The sequence below is a fragment of the Acanthochromis polyacanthus genome, chromosome 1 (genome assembly GCF_021347895.1).
Source record: "Acanthochromis polyacanthus isolate Apoly-LR-REF ecotype Palm Island chromosome 1, KAUST_Apoly_ChrSc, whole genome shotgun sequence".
Lineage (NCBI taxonomy): Eukaryota > Metazoa > Chordata > Actinopteri > Pomacentridae > Acanthochromis > Acanthochromis polyacanthus.
The window spans coordinates 55,260,959-55,279,198 of NC_067113.1; the positions used below are offsets into that span (position 1 = coordinate 55,260,959).

At 37.9% G+C, this 18,240-nt stretch overlaps 1 protein-coding gene across 7 annotated transcripts in view; it reads right to left on the reverse strand.

The window, feature by feature from the left end:
• Positions 1–18,240, reverse strand: part of lrmp (lymphoid-restricted membrane protein) — a 51,870-nt gene that overhangs the window by 33,370 nt on the left and 260 nt on the right. For 6 of the 7 annotated variants that reach the window (XM_022217651.2, XM_051953435.1, XM_051953423.1 and 3 more), the window contains exons 2-15: positions 15,367–16,106; positions 11,854–11,964; positions 9,047–9,227; positions 7,292–7,350; positions 7,115–7,190; positions 6,569–6,727; positions 6,362–6,479; positions 5,070–5,120; positions 4,835–4,912; positions 4,548–4,604; positions 3,436–3,495; positions 2,707–2,771; positions 1,281–1,374; positions 141–287 (exon numbers count right to left, since the gene is read on the reverse strand). In XM_022217651.2, the coding sequence (XP_022073343.2) occupies positions 141–287; positions 1,281–1,374; positions 2,707–2,771; positions 3,436–3,495; positions 4,548–4,604; positions 4,835–4,912; positions 5,070–5,120; positions 6,362–6,479; positions 6,569–6,727; positions 7,115–7,190; positions 7,292–7,350; positions 9,047–9,227; positions 11,854–11,964; positions 15,367–16,051 (1,941 nt within the window). In that variant the 5' untranslated portion in view covers positions 16,052–16,106. Of the gene's footprint in view, positions 1–140; positions 288–1,280; positions 1,375–2,706; positions 2,772–3,435; positions 3,496–4,547; positions 4,605–4,834; positions 4,913–5,069; positions 5,121–6,361; positions 6,480–6,568; positions 6,728–7,114; positions 7,191–7,291; positions 7,351–9,046; positions 9,228–11,853; positions 11,965–15,366; positions 16,107–18,148; positions 18,170–18,240 lie in introns of those variants that run through there. The other variant, XM_051953432.1, reaches the window with a different exon arrangement.

The window sequence follows — 18,240 nt, forward strand, 5'->3', positions numbered from 1 at the left end:
CAAACAACACAATTCAAGTTAAACATTTGGTTTTTAACATAACCTACAGCTAATTGTATTCTAGTTTGTATTGACTGGAACAAAGTGACATTTAGAATCAGTCAACATTACGATAAAAGACGCTATATATTACAGATTACCATTTTATTTAAGAGGTTCTTGAACTCCAGAGCCATGTGTTCAGGAGTCGGTCCCTGTAGCATCAGCAGAACTTCTCTGTCCAGAGTCTCGTCCAGCGGGGAGGCGTAGCTCATCGTAGTGCATAAATGGTCGACTCCATGGGGAGTCTGTAGAGGAGGGCAATCGATATAAATACAAATTCTCAAGAATATTGCTGTATATTGTTAATACTCTATTAATTTTCTATTTACTTACTTTTTTCTTGTTACTTTTCATGTATATACGTATATGTGTGCATATATCCACATATATTCTTAAAAAGGAAACCTGTCTGTTTTACAGTTTCTTTTAAATGTATTTATACATTGAATTTTTTTTCCATTCTTTCTTTCTCATCTCCTTAATTTTCTTTCTTGCTTTTTTCCCTACTCCCATTTTCTTCTTGTCATTATTACCATTATATTCTTAAATTAGTATTAGTATCTCCCTTTTCTTTCAATTACTATCCTTCATTTAGAACAGAATAATACTTTATTAATCCCTCACAAGAAATTACTTGGAACAGCAGCATGTAAACACGCAGACAATCAACAAACCCAAATTCTATTTATATACTTTTGCCTGTATGTGTGTGTATGCATATATACTTTAAACAAACCCTTATCAGCTTCTTAAACAATTGGCTGCACATGTTGATGTGAACCCAAATGAAATGTTCTCCATGAAAAGAAAAAAGTATTGCTGCATCAAATGTTCAGACAGGACTTCGTATTGTGTGAGAAACACCATATATCTTGTGCATTAAATCACCTCCAGGGGTGAAACTTCTCAGAACTGCACTGAGGATCACGGAGACTATAAACTACGATTACATGACAACTAATGCTAGCCGTACTTTACAATCAACTGCTTGGTATGACTCAGTTTTTATGTGTAAAGATGCATTCAGGCCTGTGTGTTCAGTCTATATGTTTTACAGCAGTCATGAATTCTCTGACAGGAACCAAAAAGTGGAAACATTGCACAGAGAAACGAGAATATACATGGGGAAAAGAATGATCAGGTGAGACAGAAGCATGAGAATATGAACAAGAATGAGTGAGGAAAAAATAGAAAAACATAAAAGATAAGGTGAGTAGACAGAGTAGGGGAGTGCTGACCTCCAGTGGTGACTGTGCCAGAGCCAGTTCTGTTTGTAGGGATCCTGAACTGCTCTGGTTCATCCTGTAAGCCACCGACAAAGACAGACTCGCCCTGAGAGAGATAATGACAATATGAATTGAGGCGGGGTGCAAACATGTTCTAAAAATAAAGCTATTTAACAGTCATTAACCAAGCACAGTGTTTATCGGACGCCTACATTTTCCAAATCTAACACATTTTTGCTGGGTGCTTTTGCAAGGCTGTAAATGAAGGGGTGTTGTGGACACTTATTATGTAACAGCACCATATGCTTTCACATTTTTGGACAAGTAGAATTTTTCCTGGATAATGAGCCAAAATTCTAGCTTATATTATACAAATCAATCACTTTTAACCCTGAATCCCACAAGCTGCCAGCACGTTTGAGAACCATGTTCACTTCAAGAAGAATTTAAAAAACCCCACCCAAACTGCACTATTTATCATAACCAAAGAGAGGATTTTCAACATTCCAACAGTCTTTGAATCCATCATCTATAACTTTCCCTTTTGTTGGCAAATTAATAAAATCAAAGCTTAGAATAAGGAAATTTCATCAAAATCACTGTGCTACAAAAAAAAAAAAAACCATGAATAATTTGCAAAAAAGTAACAAGAATAACCAGCTTCTTTTAAATCTATAAAAATTTGGGCCTTACGGCAGTCGTAAAGCTATATGACTCATTTGTGACCAACATTCATGTGACAAAAATTATGAGCGTTTTTGGCTGAACTGCAGTTGTGTGTGATGTGCTGTTTCACTGAAAACTGGACCAAATCCATGCTTAAAATCATGATGTTTCATTAAACTCACCTTATTCTCTAACATTGTCAAAAATAAACTACTTACACTAATGAAATGCTGTTAAAAAAAATCTGTACTCTTTGATGCAACTGTGAAGCCACCAACAGTCACGTGACTGCAGGCTGTGTTTACACAAGTATGTGGGAGACAAGAACGGAAATAATTTGAACTGTAAGTAGTAAAGTATCTATATTATGTAGAGCGACATTTTGTTTTCCAGTATTGGTAACACCAACTTGAAAAAATGTTGCACATGTTGATCCAAGAATTTTTTCCTTTTTTGTAAAATGATTAATCAAAGAACTCAACTTTCATTTATCTTTTTTTTTGACTGTGAGACTATAACTTTGCTAATGACAAACAAAAGTTTTCTCTACTTCTAGCCATGGTTGTTCTGCTTCCATAGAGGTGCAAGACTTTATATTGCAGTGAAAGTTGACTGCACAGTGAGTAAAAACACTCAGAAGTTGCTTAGAATTCAGAAAGTTTTGTTTTGTAGGATGAAGTTTTGGCTTAGAGTAACTTCTCTTACGAAACCTGATAGCTCTGGTTTAAAAAAAAAAAAAAAGAAAAAAAAAGAGAAATTTCACTTCACTTACCCAGCCAGGTCTGGGAGAATCATCTGCATCTGGTTCTCTAGTTTGCTCTTGTCCACCCTCAGCAGCTGGAGTCAACAACAGATAACACAACCATGACTCATTCCACCCCATCAGATATTTATAGGTCAGCTACACTTTCTCCACAACAGCAAACTTTAAGAACTGTGTGTGGAAAGACAGCAGGTGAGTTTATTCCCACAGCAGAACAACCAAACTGCTTCTGGCAAGTTCGTTGATGTGTCACACGCTGGACATTCAGAGGTGTTTGTTCAGAAAAAATACTGATATTTTACCTTCGTTTCAGATCCACTAAAGTTTATGGTCAACATTTTAAACTCAATATAAGCCTTCATATTTTGTAATCAAAATACATATTTCTTTGATATTTTCCTCCACAAACTTCTTAAAATAAACATTTCTTTGCCATTTTCTTTCACAAGCTGCTGAAAATACACTTTTCTATTTTCTCCACAAGCTCTTAAAATTACACGTTTCTTTGCCATTTGCCAACAAAATCTCATTTAACAAAAGGATCAAACATGACAAATACTACCTACTCATGAACATAGCCCAAAACGCTACAAGCAACATAGCCTCATTAGCATGAAGCAAAGGCAAGCAAAGCGAACAGGAAACTGAAAACAGCAAAAGAGCATCTGTGTGAAACTAGTGGGAGGTGTTGATGCATAGAAACAGAAATAATGACAGTGTGAAGTTCAGCGTACTGACCTCTATGATGGAGGCGTATTCTTCGACTGCCGCTTTCAGCTCGTCTATATGTCGGCTCTTCTACAGGAGGAAGCAAGTGACACAAGATCGGTTTCAGTTTTGAAGTGTAACAGAGAACAAGAGCAAGTTGCTTTGATCCAGATATTAAACTCAAATGCTAAGAAAGTCTTCAATGCTGCTATTCAAGTCGCAACGTATTCATACACGTGTTATTTACTAATGTGCAATACTACAATTAAGGTTACTACTTATTACAGCTGACACTGGTGCAATGTTAGTTAAATCTGTGCAATTCATTCATAGTACTACAGTGAACCGTCTCTGCAGTCAGCTTTTTATTACATTTTTCTATGTTTATCTAATTGAATACCGAATGTCCCTTTAACATTTGTAATTTCTCTACAAGAAGTGAAGCAGCACCTCCATTTTCATAATATGTAGAGCATAAAATGAAAGAACAGGCTTTCTGATTCAGATTTTTATCCATATGTGAGAAGGAAAAGTATTGTCGCATATTTGTACAACATTCTCATAAATGCTTCAAAGGAATTTTGTCAAGTATGGCACAAATTTTCAGGTGAACTCAAAGATGAACTGATGCATTTTGGTGACTTAGAAAGCACATTTTCGGTCATAATGCCACTCATTATTCGATATCTTAGGAGTCTTTCAGGAAATTTAGTCAAATCTGGCACAATTTTTGACTGAACTCAAAGAAAAATTGATTAAATTTGGGTAGTAAGCAATCACTGTGACCTTACAAAAAGCAAAACAGAATCAAGACACCGGTTAAGACAGATACTTCACACAACTGTCTTGTAGGATAATTTTAATATCCAAAATGCCAAAGGTCAACTTCACTGTAATTTCATATTGTTTCACAAAAACCCTTTTCTAGCCATTATTCAGCACAATCACTTAGAAAGGATGTACAGCGACTTAACTGCGATGTAGTAATTCTGGTCGTTAGTCTATTAGAGTGAAAATTAGCAGGTGAAGCAATCACAAATTTTGAATGTATTCAAGTAAATTCAGGTAAAGACTGATCAGAGCTGCACCAAATAGCTTCAATGCAGCAGCAAAATGGATCATTTAACGAGTTCAGCACTGACCTCTAGTATTGCAGCTTCCTTTTCACTAATGACGGCATCAAAAGAGTGAATCTGCACCTGAGGACGAGGAAAGAGCAGTTACATAACAAAAGAGAATACAGCAAGGTTAACACAGTATTTTTAACACAGCTGAGGCAGATTTTCAATTAGAAGGCCATCGTTTGAGAAAGAAAAAAGGGCCTGAGGCGATGGGAACCAGAATAAGAGGAGGTCACTGTGTGTGAGAGGGCAGCGATGTAATAACCAAGCAAAATATAAAAATGATCGTGGACGGACACTAAAGGTACCTGAAGGTCAGCGTTAATGTCACACAGCTCAGTTATTCTCTTCTGAAGCTCGTCCGTCTCCATGGTGACCTTGAAGTTCTAGGAAGCCGTCAGATGGGAGTTAGGAGAGCCGGTCACATTCTCTCATGAACGAACTTGCAAAAAATATACTTTCTAACAAATAATCTGTTGGTGAGTTGGATGGATGCCTGTGAAGTCAGGTCACTGATTGTTCTGCCAAATGTCAGTTCAGTACCTCTTCCTGAAGAGAAGCAATCTTGGCAATGAGACTCTGGTTTTCCCTCTCCTGAAACGTAGAAAATCAATCAATATAATGCACATATCCCATCCTTTTTTCTGCTTTGTTACATACTGAGTGCTTGGACATACAATTTAATTTAATAATTGCTTTAATTGTCTTTTCAGTCTCATTTGTTGACTGTTCTGGTGATTGAACTTCTGGTTCGCGCTAAATTCACACAACTTTTTAAAAATTTAAAAGTTCAAACACTAAACTCTAGTGAGATTTGTAATCAGTCTTGGGAATCCAAAATCCAGGCCTGTATTCAGTTGGAAAACATACAGTTGCAAACCAAAGTATACATACAAGACCTGTATATCATTACAGTGTGGAGTTTCCAATGACACCTATAACTTTTAAACTTCTAGTATGTGATCACTGAAAAACATGCATCTTTGTCACAAAGAACAATCAAGCATTTTGGTTCCTTGAAAAATGTACTACAGCTCTTCTGAAAATGGAAATAAATGGTTAAATCAGGCTAGAATAAAAGATTTTAAACACACCTTTCCAAAGCTCTGACTTTAACCCCAACTAAAAATTTGAAGACTGTGATGAAGAAAGCAAACATTTTTTTTCTGAACTGAACCAATTCGGTCAAGAGGCGGGTCAAAGATTCAACCAGAAGCTTGTGGACAGATACCAAAGGCGTTCAACTGAGTTAAAAATAGTCAAAAGATACTTAACCAAATATCAGCATTACTCTACATGTATTTTTGAACCTGAAAATGTTGTCATATTTCCAGAAGAATGCTTATAAAGATTCTGGATTCCATCACAGAAAATAAAGAGTTATAGGAGTCACTGGGAATGCAAGACTGCTATTATATGCCTGAACATAAAGCCTTTTGGCTCATAACCTATTCACAGAAGTACTAAAACCTACTGAAGATTTACAACAACTGATAAGAATTACAGTGACATGTAATCTGCAAAATTTACAGAACAGAAAATATGCAGTGTGCAAACCATGACTTGCATATCTAAAATCTCATGCAACATGTTACGTAGCATAAATACACATACAGGCATAACACAGCTGGCATAAATGGCCTTTCCAAGTGCATGTAAACTTTCGTTGACAACTGAAACTTATCCAAACTACAAGTCAAAGCAGTCAGTTGAGTATAAGATTCACATAAACTTCTTTAGACAGGAGAAAAATCTTCCTAGAAAACTCTGGCAATGCAACACAATAGAAAAAAAAAAGCAAGGCATGGTTCAATTTTTCAGTTACTGGACTTTACCACATGTTTGCTGTGTGCGGAGGCTCGAGCTCTGCCTTCCTCTGTGCAGCTCAGAGTCGCTTTCATCTCCTCCACCTCCTCCTTCAGCATCTTTTCCTTCTGTGCAAGCTGCTGGTTACTGTTAGAGGACAAACAGGCATGAATACATGTACATAAAATACAATTTCCAGTGTATTTGCATGCATCGTATTTGCAAGAGCATCTTACACTCTGGCCTGAACATGTAGCTCCTCATTTTCCTCCGCTAGCTTCTGGTTGCTCTCCTCCATCCCCTCCACTACCTGCTTCAGCTTCCTCACCTCCTCTTGGAGTTTCTGGTTGCTCATCTGGAGGTCGGCAACACAGTACACCAGCTCTGATGTTTCACTAAAGGAAAACAGAAATTGATAACTTACTGAACATTTGCAGGAAATTACTTTTTGACAGCAGCAACAACACACTACAGTCAAGAATCAAAATCTGACAATACAAAACATTTCTTGTACTAGAAGAGATGATAAAGATAGCTGTAATATGTAAAACATACAGTGTAGAAAATTTACAGTGTGCAAAAACATCAGTTGCATATCTACAATCTCATACAAGATAAAGTAGAAAAAGTACATATATAAGCATAAATAAGCATACAGACGTAATGCAACTTAGCTTTATCGATCAAAGGCACATGTGGGTGCTCACAAATATAAATTCAGCCAACAGCACAGCTGATTTATTCAAATGCAAACAAAACTCAATATTTCATGCCTCACTTACAATTCTGCTCTGGACGCCTCCCCTCCAAAGGCCTCCAAGCTTCCAGACGTCATATTAAACAGCATCGACCTCTTGGCTTAAATAAACAAAATGCATGATTACAGCTCAGACTGGATGCATTCATGACACAAAAAAGAAATGAAAAGCAAATATATGAGTGATAATATGGACATTTACCAGACAGGCTGTCTCTGAACTTCACTGAGTCCTGAGTGACGTCGTCTCCCGGCTCTTCCCTGAGGTAAGAGAGAGAAATCAAAGTTTTAAAATGCAGAAAAATAAGTTACTTTCGAGATCTTTTTCACGGAACTACTCCATGATAATTCTGGACTCTTGAAAAAATGTTGGATCGGTTTAATTTTTGATAACTGGCAGCTCTCAGCACAATCTAAAACTCACCCTCAAACAGACACTGGCAGCAAAGAAAAGAGAGATTTCTTTCTCATTTGAAAGTTGTATCAGTGCGTGTTCATGAAATATGTTCAGAACAAGGTGCAGCATCACAAAACAGACATTCCTTGCCGACTTATGAACTCGGATTCAGATGCAATGTCTCTCTCAGCGTTGTTAAAATTTAATAAACCGCAGAAGACAAAAACTAATGAATTATTAACTCTCTGAATTCCAAGCAGTATTTTTTTTTTGGTTTGTTTCTGTTACATTTTTACTCAAGTAGAGAGAACTCAGAAAATTTGATTATTTTTGCAGCATGAATCATAAAAGAGAAACGGTAACGTTTTTTAAAATTATTTTCCAGAAACTGAAAAAATACCCAGATTCAACATGTACAGTATTTTTCCAATAATTACCAATAATGGGGAAAATACATTATATAAAATACAATATTTTACAATTTACATTTTTAATTTGTTTCCATGCTCGACTGTTATCTGCTCTGTATAAACACTACCTGCAGTTCAGCAAAAAAAATCCCAGAATTTGTCATGTGACCATTATTCAAAGCCAAGCCAAATGTGGAGGAGTGCAGAATTTCATACTTTCTACTGAATCTTGTGAATAGAAATGACTTATTTTCAGCAAAATTTTAATTGAGAAATGTAAATTCAGTTGTCTAAATGAAATTTAAAAAAAGTGTTAAGCTTAGATTTTGGATAATCTGAAACGCAAAAATATCACATTCCCCCCCAGTTTTTACAGTTTCTGACTCTGATAAATTGTGTAATTTTGTCTTAAAGAGCAGATGTCTTCCACATCTACCATGGTTTGATGTTCAGTGAGTTAACTAAAATTCCTGAATTAGTGTCATTTTTAAATGGTTACACTGGGAGTAAAAGCAGAACTATCTGTCTACACAAAGCAGAGGTGAGGGAGACAAAATGACATTCTGTTAAATTCTGCTAAAACCTGGGGTAAATAAAATCTCACCAGTAATGTCTGGTCTGATTCACAACCCGCCTACACATCAGCTACTTGTATAACTCAAACAGAAAATGTGACTGGCTCTTCTCTGACAGGCTACAAAGAAACACAATGTCCTTAACTTCTTGGGCCATGTTAATGAGGCTGGAAACGGTGCAACGGAAAAATAAACTGAGCCAATTTAGCAAAGCATTTAGTCACAATGCAGATCAGAAAGTTAGCCCACATAGAAAAGGAAGAAAGGTTCTCAAAAACATGAAAAATCAAAGTGAAATCCAGTCATGAGTCACTGCAGGAAATGGTGTAGTTTCCATGACTCTACTTAAAAAATATTCCACCTTTAAAACCGCACCAGTTTCATTATGAAAGTTTCAAAAGCACGAGATTTAAAAAAGACAGATTAAATCTTGTGTCCTTTCCAGCAACCAATTAATCTAAGACGTTAGGCAATATCTTATACCATTTGTATAAAATATTTGTTTTCTTGCCCAAAACTGACACTGCAGCTAACCATACAAAACCCTGGTGTTCTTATTTCTAAATATGGAGTACCCGTTGTTGCGGCAGTCGTCGATCCACTCCTTCATGACAGCATGGTACGTGTCCAGGTCAATGGAAACGTCTTTGTGTTCTGGGTCCAGCATGTTGCAGAGTTCCTCCAATCCGCTGTCTTCTGAGCTGCGACTGGTCGTGTGTCGCAGATAATCCACGATATGAGAAACGTACACTTTACCTAGAAAGATTAGAGATTGGACCCTGTTAAAACACAAACAGCGGTGTGGGGATGTGTTTGCTTTTTTTGGTGATCATGATTTTGTAGACACTGTTCACTTCCTCGCAACATTCTTGTCCATTTTCAACAACAGAATTTTCTTCATCTGAACACCCCCAGACAGGCAGTGACAAATAGTGGTCATAGGTGTAGGCAGCAGAAGGAGTAACCATGGCGACAGAGTTAACTTTTTTTTTGGTAGAGTTGCTTTCACACGTTTCTGTGCAGTGTTTCTGAATAGGAGCTGAAAAAGTGAAACATTTTTCTGCTTTGACACAAAATGCATTCAATCTGAAGGACAGTGTCCACTACTTGCTCCTGGTTACATTTTTCTTTACCTTCTGATTTATTTTAGTTGTTTATTTCCCCATTACTGGTGGCAATGTGTGCTTTATTTGGACATTTTATTACTCTTACTGGAAGAATCAGCGCCTATGAATGTTTTTGTTTATTTTTAGTTTTCCACTGATGTTCATTACATATTTACTCTATCCTCTTTACTGGTGTAACATTGCAAATTTCCTCACTGGGATTAATAACACTCATCCTATCTCTTATCTTATTTGCATACATGTTTCTACATTTCCTTTAGCTTTTTAAGGACAGTGGTAGGAGAAAGCAATTTACTGAACCTGAGGGGTGTATTTAAAAACAAAATTAATGGCTTAGCGAGGTATGTTGAGCCTGAAGTCTGCATTTTCTGTTCAGAGATTTACATAAAAATCGGTTGTATGAAGCACCACCCTTTCACCAGCTCTTTTTCTGATCATGTTCTGAGCAATGCAGATTCTCAGTTGAGGAAATACATTATATCTGCTAACTTGTTGAGCTGTATGTTAGTTATGTTGTCCAACAAAGCTGTGAATTTACAATAGCACAAACGGTCTGTGGTGCATTGCCACAGAAATCTACATGTATTTAGTTGTTGTTGCAGAAAACACATAAGTATGTCTTTATACTTGGTCCTGATTTGATGCAAAATCAGTTTTACACAGCTAGCAATGTAGCTAATTAAGCACAGGTTAAAACGCATTAGTCTGTTACTTACAATTCTACAATTTCATTTAGCAGACGCTTTTGTCCAAAGCGACGTACAACACAAGCAAGAATTCAGACATAAGGAAAAACCTTTAGTAAGTGCAAAAAGTGCTTCAAGTGTGATTGGTCAAAGGTGTTGCCATCAAGTTGCAGAAGAATTGCCAACCCCCCCCCCCCTTTTTTTAAACTTTTAGTTGTACTTAGCCATCAATAACCTTAATTTCCCTTTGATTTGGGTATAAACTAGGTGATTTCCACATGTCCATCATTCTGGGACAATGTCAAATCTAAATGCACTTGCTGAGAATCACGTTTCAAATTTAAGAGCGCTAGTTCGCATCTGTCATGTCAGAAATAAGAGGCAGTATTAGAGTGGACCAAGGCGCAAAATAAATACATCAACTCACACAATTAACAGTTTTCTACCAGCATTTTGTCTTTTATCATTTGCAGTGCATATATCCATGAAAAGAACCTTGTGACTAAAGAGGCAAGCAATCGGTTCATTTTGTGCAGGATATGAGTCAAACTATGTGTAATATGGCCCCTTTTTATGAGAATACGCACAGCAACTGATGAAGAAAATGTGGTTAACAATGACAACTGATAACCATTATGACAAACATTTTTTCTGATAGGGGTTTTAGGTTTTGTTTATGTCTGATGGAAAGAAAGCTTATGTCAAGCTATGTATGTTAGAGAGGCCTTGAGCACATTTTTCACTCAAAGTCAACAACCTGCATTCTTCTAACAGCTCCAAACAGTGTGTTGACTATTTTCACATGTCTCCATACTCTGTTCCTAAACAATAAAACAGTTAAGTTGGATATCTTCTACATTTTAAAAGCAATATTTTCGTTGTAACAGAAAATCTTCCAAAAAAGCTCAATCGGAAACCAAAAGCTGAATCCTATTTTAGGATTTTTTTAAAGACCAGTGCAGTTATTTGCATTTAATCTTCTAATTGAAATGTCATGGTGTGAATTAGTTTCAAGTCAACATAGACGAAGGCAGACAACCACCTGAATAGCACAAACAGAAGAATAGACTGCAACCTCGGTTATCATGAAATCCAAATTAGGAGAATTCAAAATGGTTAAACTGTGGATGGAATAAGGGAGAACTATGAACGGGGAAAAAAATCCAAAAATAAACAATTACCACCTGTTTTCTACAGTTTTAAATATCCAATAGCCTATATTTGTGCTGCCCAATATGATTCCCCCCAAGAAAAATATTTACCATGCTTAGAAAACACAGAATATCTCCAGAAAAACATTAAAAATGTGACACAAATCAATTCAAAGATTAGACAGAACTGGAGACAAATTAAAGAGAATTAAATTAGGAAGATCAGTGTTGCCAATGATAGGAGGCACACGAGAAAGATAGAAAAGAAACTGTAGGAATCTGAGGGGAATCACATCAGCCCTCAACATAAAAACACTCAAGGACAAGCTACAATTCATCACTATTTCCATATTCAGACGAGTGGATGTCTAATGCGTGACCTTGTCATTAACTGTTGGGTTTGAATGTGTGGGCGTACCTCTGCGCTGGGTGTCACAGGCATGAAAGATGGTATCAAGCAGATTCTCCTCACAGATCAGGCTGATTTCTGTCATCGTCTCCTTCCTGGTTTCAGAAGCAGCTGAAGGTCCTGAATTAGCATGAATATGCAACAGACACAGCAAACAAAGTGTACCGAGTTGTCTAGCAAATGAAGCACATGATGAATTTCCCTTAAGGCACAGCAACTGTAACAGCATGAAGGCCAAATGAAACAACCACAAAGTCAGTTGGAGGCTTCAACGGACAATTTTTCCCTTTAAAGTTATCATTTCGTTTGCTATGTTTTGCTATAATCACATGAAATATAGAAAAAAATGTTGGAATGTGAAAAAAATTTTAAAAATCTGCAAAATCTTGGTTAGTTTCACCTGATAAAAAACAAAACACATTTAGTTTAATCTTAGACTCGCCTGCTTAAGGAGAATGTGTTTAAAATGAGCTGCTGACTCAGTTTTCACTCACTGCTCACTGTTTTTTTCTATCCTGCAACACTTCCTGGCGGCACACTTGCTTTGGGGCAAAATCTCTTGATAACTGACCAACTGTCAGAGATTCAGAGTATGAAACATAAGAGTCAAGACCTGATAGGGCTCTTTAAGACATAGAGAAATGGTTCATGTGTACACTGAAAAAGCTCCCTATAATAGCTCCTTCTGTTCCTTCTGGCTGTAAAGGAATTTCAGCTAGGTGGTTTGCAAAGATGCACTGGAACATTCAGCAAAGGAAAATGTGAGGAGTCTGTAGCAACATCATTTTATAAAGCATAAATCATGCAAAGTGGTTTTCAAAATTTGATTAACTTGTCTGCTGTGGCTCCATGGAGACGCAGAAGGAATTTTCAACCAAAAACACTAGCTCAGGGAAACACCACATTGATTTGAGTAACACAGACCTGTATAGTCTTAAATGAGATATTTGCACTGAAAAAAATCTCTGTAGAAATGGATTTCTTTGTGGTTAGTGCATAAAGTCTTCGAGTCAGATCCACCTTTTCTTGTCATGTAGTTAATCATTGTGTGTTAAAAATGGGGGAAAAAATGAGATGGGGATGGTCAAAGTGACACATTCAAGGCTTCAAAACAGTTCACAAGCCAACAGAACTGGACACAGACACCTGAAGCCAAGACAGTGCAAAGGTGGCTTAAAAATGCATCTTCTCTTATTGTTCCAGAAGTCAGACTGTATGTCTGTGAGAAAATGACCTTACTTGTCACTATAGCTTTTACCTCATTAAGCATTTTTCTAATAGGTTTGTGGTCTGAAAGTCTCTTTTCAAATGTAATTCAACACAGCATGGTGTTTATTTTCTAAATTATGGTCCCATTTAGAGTAAATTAAACAACAATGCAGGCTTGTTTCAGGTCATGGCTATCTTGTGATCCACAATTTGCTATCACATGGGCGTGGATCATGTCCCCAAGTCAGATCTTTTCTTGTCACATCTTGTTCCAAAAAAAAAAAAAAAACTAAGATGGTAAAGACCAAAGTGAAGGCTTCAAAACAGTGGTCCACAAATTAATGGAATGTCTCCAAGAGGTTCTGGACACAGAGTGCAGGGTTCTCGCCAGCGCATTTCAGCATAACGGCCCGTTACGCTGTCATAACGGCCCGTTACGCTGTCATAACGGCCCGTTACGCTGTCATAACGGCCCGTTACGCTGTCATAACGGCCCGTTAAGCTGTCAGTTTAAAAGATTACGCTGTGATTAGGGCCGCTATGCTGTTATTTTGACAGATCAGGGTTCTCGCCAGCGCATTTCAAAGATTAGGGTGTTATGAGAGTGTGTGGCTCCGTCATGAGAGAGGGAGAGAGAGCAGTGTGTGTGTGTGTGTGTGTGTGTGTGTGTGTGTGTGTGTGTGTGTGTGTGTGTGTGAGAGAGAGAGAGCGAGATGTCCAAGCGACCCTGAATGACCAACACATCCCCGGGCTTCCTGACCACGGTCGGGGCCGAACAGGAAGGGTTAACACTGTGATTAGGGCCACTACACTCTTATTTTGACAGATAACGCCATGTGCGTTTGTTTTTATCGACTGGGTGCCTATCTAGGTTAATTTATGTCTCCCCACCTCAGCCGTACTTTCCTGTCGTCGACTGACCCGTTCCCGTCTATTGCACGTGCGAGACCTGCCATTACACTGAAAAAAATCCTGGTGAGAACCCTGAGAGTGGTTTTGCCAGCATGGGAGAAACCTCCACAATACTATGTGGGTGGTCTGAATGTTGCTTTAGGTCTGCAAAGTGAAGCCAGTGTGTGAGCGTCTTAAACCTGCAAAAAGAAGTCAGATTGTAAATAAGTCTAAAAGAAAATGACGATACTTCTCAGTAGATTTATTACCTCGATAAGCATTTTCCTAATAGGTCTGTGGCCTCAATTGATAGTTTCAAGTCTAGTACAATACAGCATGATGTTATTCTTGTAAATTTTGAGTAAATTTGACAAAAATCCAGGCTGTTCTTGTGATACCGCTACTGAAGAGGCGTGTATAGCATTCTTGAGTCAGATCCACCCAATACCCATCACATCCGGTTAAAAAACAAACAAAACGACAACGGACGAAGCCTCCAACTCAAAGCTACAAAGCAGTAGTCCACAAATTAACAGATATTTTCAAGAGGATCTGGATGCAGAGTGGTTTTGTCTGCATGAGAGAGACCTACACAATATTATATAGTTAGTTTTAATGTTGTAGCTAATCACTGTATATAAACGTTTGATGTAGACACTCAACTCAATGCTTGAGTGTCTTAAACCTGGGAAAAGCAGTCAGAGTGTACAGAAATCTATACAAAAACGAAACTAATTTTCACTGGATTTATTACCTCATTACACATTTTCTTAATAGGTTTGTGGTTTCAATTGCTAGTTTGAAGTCTAGTTCAATACAGTGGGATGTTATTCTTGTAAATTATGGCCCAATTTAGAGCAAAATTGACAAATTGCAGGCTGTTCTTGCGATACCACTACAGAATAGGCATATACACCTACTTGACTACCAGAACCACCTCTCACTCATCGGATATGATGAGTTAAAAAAAAATGGCAATGGACAGTGGCAAACTTGAGGAGCTACTCAAATTTGAATAGTCTAGAAGCAAAGATTTACGGAAGCTACATTTGTTTTGATACAGTCTATTTTACAAACTAGACTTTATTAACCAAATCAAATTCAATAACTTCTTGCTGATGCAACACCATATTTTTCAAGCTATTCCCCATTACCGATAGACTTCCTGAGTGGAAACTGGTGTAAAAGGAGGATCAACAAAATATGAATTTGATTGTACAGAGTAACAGCCTAGTTTCTGTGCATGTGACAACAAACCTTTTGAATCTTGGAAAGAGTGGCAAAACCTGCACCTACTGACAAGGTCCTTAGCTGAAAGATGATTGAAAAAGTTGCTCTTTAACGCTGGTTTAACTGTTTTTTTGTTTTTGTTTTTAAATCAGCCTGCAGTTTTAAAATCATTTTGTGTTCCTCGCTCCTTACCTCCGTCTCCCATGGACAGTCTTTTCACAACCAGAGCCGGGTAGGGCAGCTCGCAATCGGTCGAGTTCATCGTGTCTGCAGAGCAGAAATTGAGGTTGTAGGAAAGGGTACTGTTACTTTTGGTGAAGGTTCGAGACAAAGGTGGGCTCTTGCTTGGCCTCTCAGGCTGCACCGAGTTAGGTCCTTGTGTGAACGTAAAGTAAGGGGAGTCCTTGGGTTGGCCTGAGGGTGTCGAACTATACCTCTGCCATGTCTGAACTTGTCTTAAATCGCTCCCATCAGCACCTCTCCTCTCTCCCAGAGTGCTAGTGATAGTGTAGGTGATGTTAGCTGGCGTGGGAGGGTTGCATGAAGGTGTGGAAGGGCTGGACAGAGGAACACAGGGGCCCAGGTTGCTTCTCTGGGAAGCTGCAGAGCTCGGCATCCCCATTCCTCTCCCTTTTCCCTTCTCCCTCACCTTCCCCCTCTCCCCCTCGTCCCTGTGGAGAGCCCCTTTCTTCAGGATGGCCTCCAGGTTGTGCCTGAGGCCACACTGTGGGCTGTCGTAGCTGCTCGAGGAGAGTTTGGGGATCTGGAATGGTGAGTTGGGTTCTCGATCACCGCGCCACTGGATGGTCTGCAGCTTGCGGCAGATGCTGTCCACGGGGTTGTGACGACGCGAAGGCTGAGGCGTGCAGTAGTCCATGCTGCTGAGGGCAAGGCTGCAGAGATGGATTTATGGCAAGCGGAGAGGCTGAAGTCTGAGGCAAGACAAGGAGAAAAGATCTATTTGCAAGGGAAGTATGGTATCATGAAGTGAAAAGGAGGTAGTAATATGAAAACACTGAGAAAGCACTGCTAAGAGATGACCAACACCACAGTGTACTGGATAACAAACACATTTAGTTTGTTTTGCATGACTGGACTAACGCTGTAGGCAACAGAAATGTACTGTGAAAACATAACAGGGTTAATCACTCTGCAATCATCAAATTTTGTGCTATGTTTGCTTGAAACTTTTTATCATAAACTTTAGACATTTATAATACTATCTGTGGAATTTTATATCGATATATCAAGTGTTTCCTGAGACCCAGTTTCAGCACATTGAAGTTTGAGGCCATGTTTCAATAACAACACCATGGGAACTATTTAAGATAAAAACAGGAACTTTTCATCGTGCTATTGATTCAGAATCTGCAACATTGGACAAGTCGATCATATAATCCCTGATTATGGGTGAGCTGAAATATTTTTGAAAAAGCCTCATCCTAGAGCACACCCTGATGAAGAAATTGATAATGCAGAAGTCAACTAGTGACATTTTATAAACCATTTGTCGCTGCATATCACAAGAAAACAATACAAAACATAAAGAATATTTGTTTGTATGAAATACTTGGTCACAAAAACCCCAAAAACCTTTAAAAAATTTTATAATTTAAGACGGAATGGCCCAATACATTAAGATGGGATTGAGGAATTATCATCTGGTCTGGTATTCAGAAATTTTCTACTATTGATTTACTTAAGTTTCCAACAATATTTGATTCAGAAAATTAATTTGAAATGTGTTGCTTTGGCTCTTTGTTGTCTGTGGTCTCTACTTTGAGCTCTCCAGCAATGTCCCATACACAGCTCTACTGGACGGATAACATGTCATGCAGTCTTGCGTGACTAGAAAGTTCTCCCACACTGACGCAACAATGTGCAGAATGGTCTGACTGTACCTCATTATCTTGCCACTTTATGGGGAAAAAAAGAGCTTTGTATCTCTTTAAACCAATTACAGTTGTCCCTGAAAATTACTGATAGTGGAATTACTTTGGTGAAACTACGGTACTTCATGCCAGGAGGCAAACATTGTCATCAAAATGGATAATTCACGAAGAAAATTAGAGCATGTTAATTGTACGATCCAAACCTTTGGCAAAACTTGAAATTTTCAGCTTGTAGGTTGCTGCCCAGAGAATGCTATGGTTGTTTTTCATCAGTGAAGGAGGTTTTGAAAACGATATTGCATACAAGTTCCATGGATTTCAGGGTTGTAACTGCTATTTACAGTACATCTAAGGATTCAGACTACACATCAATGACAATCTGCTTTAACACTGAAAAAAATGGTTAAAAACATTTTTTTAAATGAAATGCATGCAAGTCACAAAAGCATTGTAACATAATACTGTCCTGGAGTAGGTGTTATTTTTTAATTTTGACATGAAGTGTTTCAATTTCACTACAAATACACAGCATATTTGTTCCAAATGTTGATTATTGCCTCCTTAATAACTAATAATCAGCATGTGCCCCAATTAAAGCACAGCATATCATTGGACACTTATAGAGAAAAAAAATGCATTTTTTTAAACCAATGTGGAGCAGCCAAGTATAGAAAAATAACACGTGAGAATTCAAGCCACCTAAAGCCAGAAAAATATTAAAAGTGTCAAGATTTAGTGGCCGTCAGTGACAGAAGAGTTGCGAACTGTAATAAAAGAACAGAACTGGGTTGAGAGGAAAAATTAAAGGCAAATAGAGGGAATGTGAAATTATAATCTCAGTAAGAGCTTAATTGGTGACCATAATTAGCACGGCTCTAAGTTTATCAAACATTTTTAATTAAATTCAATGTATCACCTGCTTAGGCAACAGGTGTGCAAATGAGCTAATTAAACTACAGGTTTTCTAAACAATAGATTTTATTGTACAAAATATCTCGCTTTTCCATAAAGCAACCCCGTGCAACTAAAATGAATGTCGCAATTCAATTTATTACAGTAATTTTGCAGAATGAGATACTCACAAAAACGCATTTGAAAAATATTTTGTAGGCAGAAATAGCGGTAGCTATGCTCCAAGACCATTTACATGTTTCTCCATACCGACTCGAGCGCA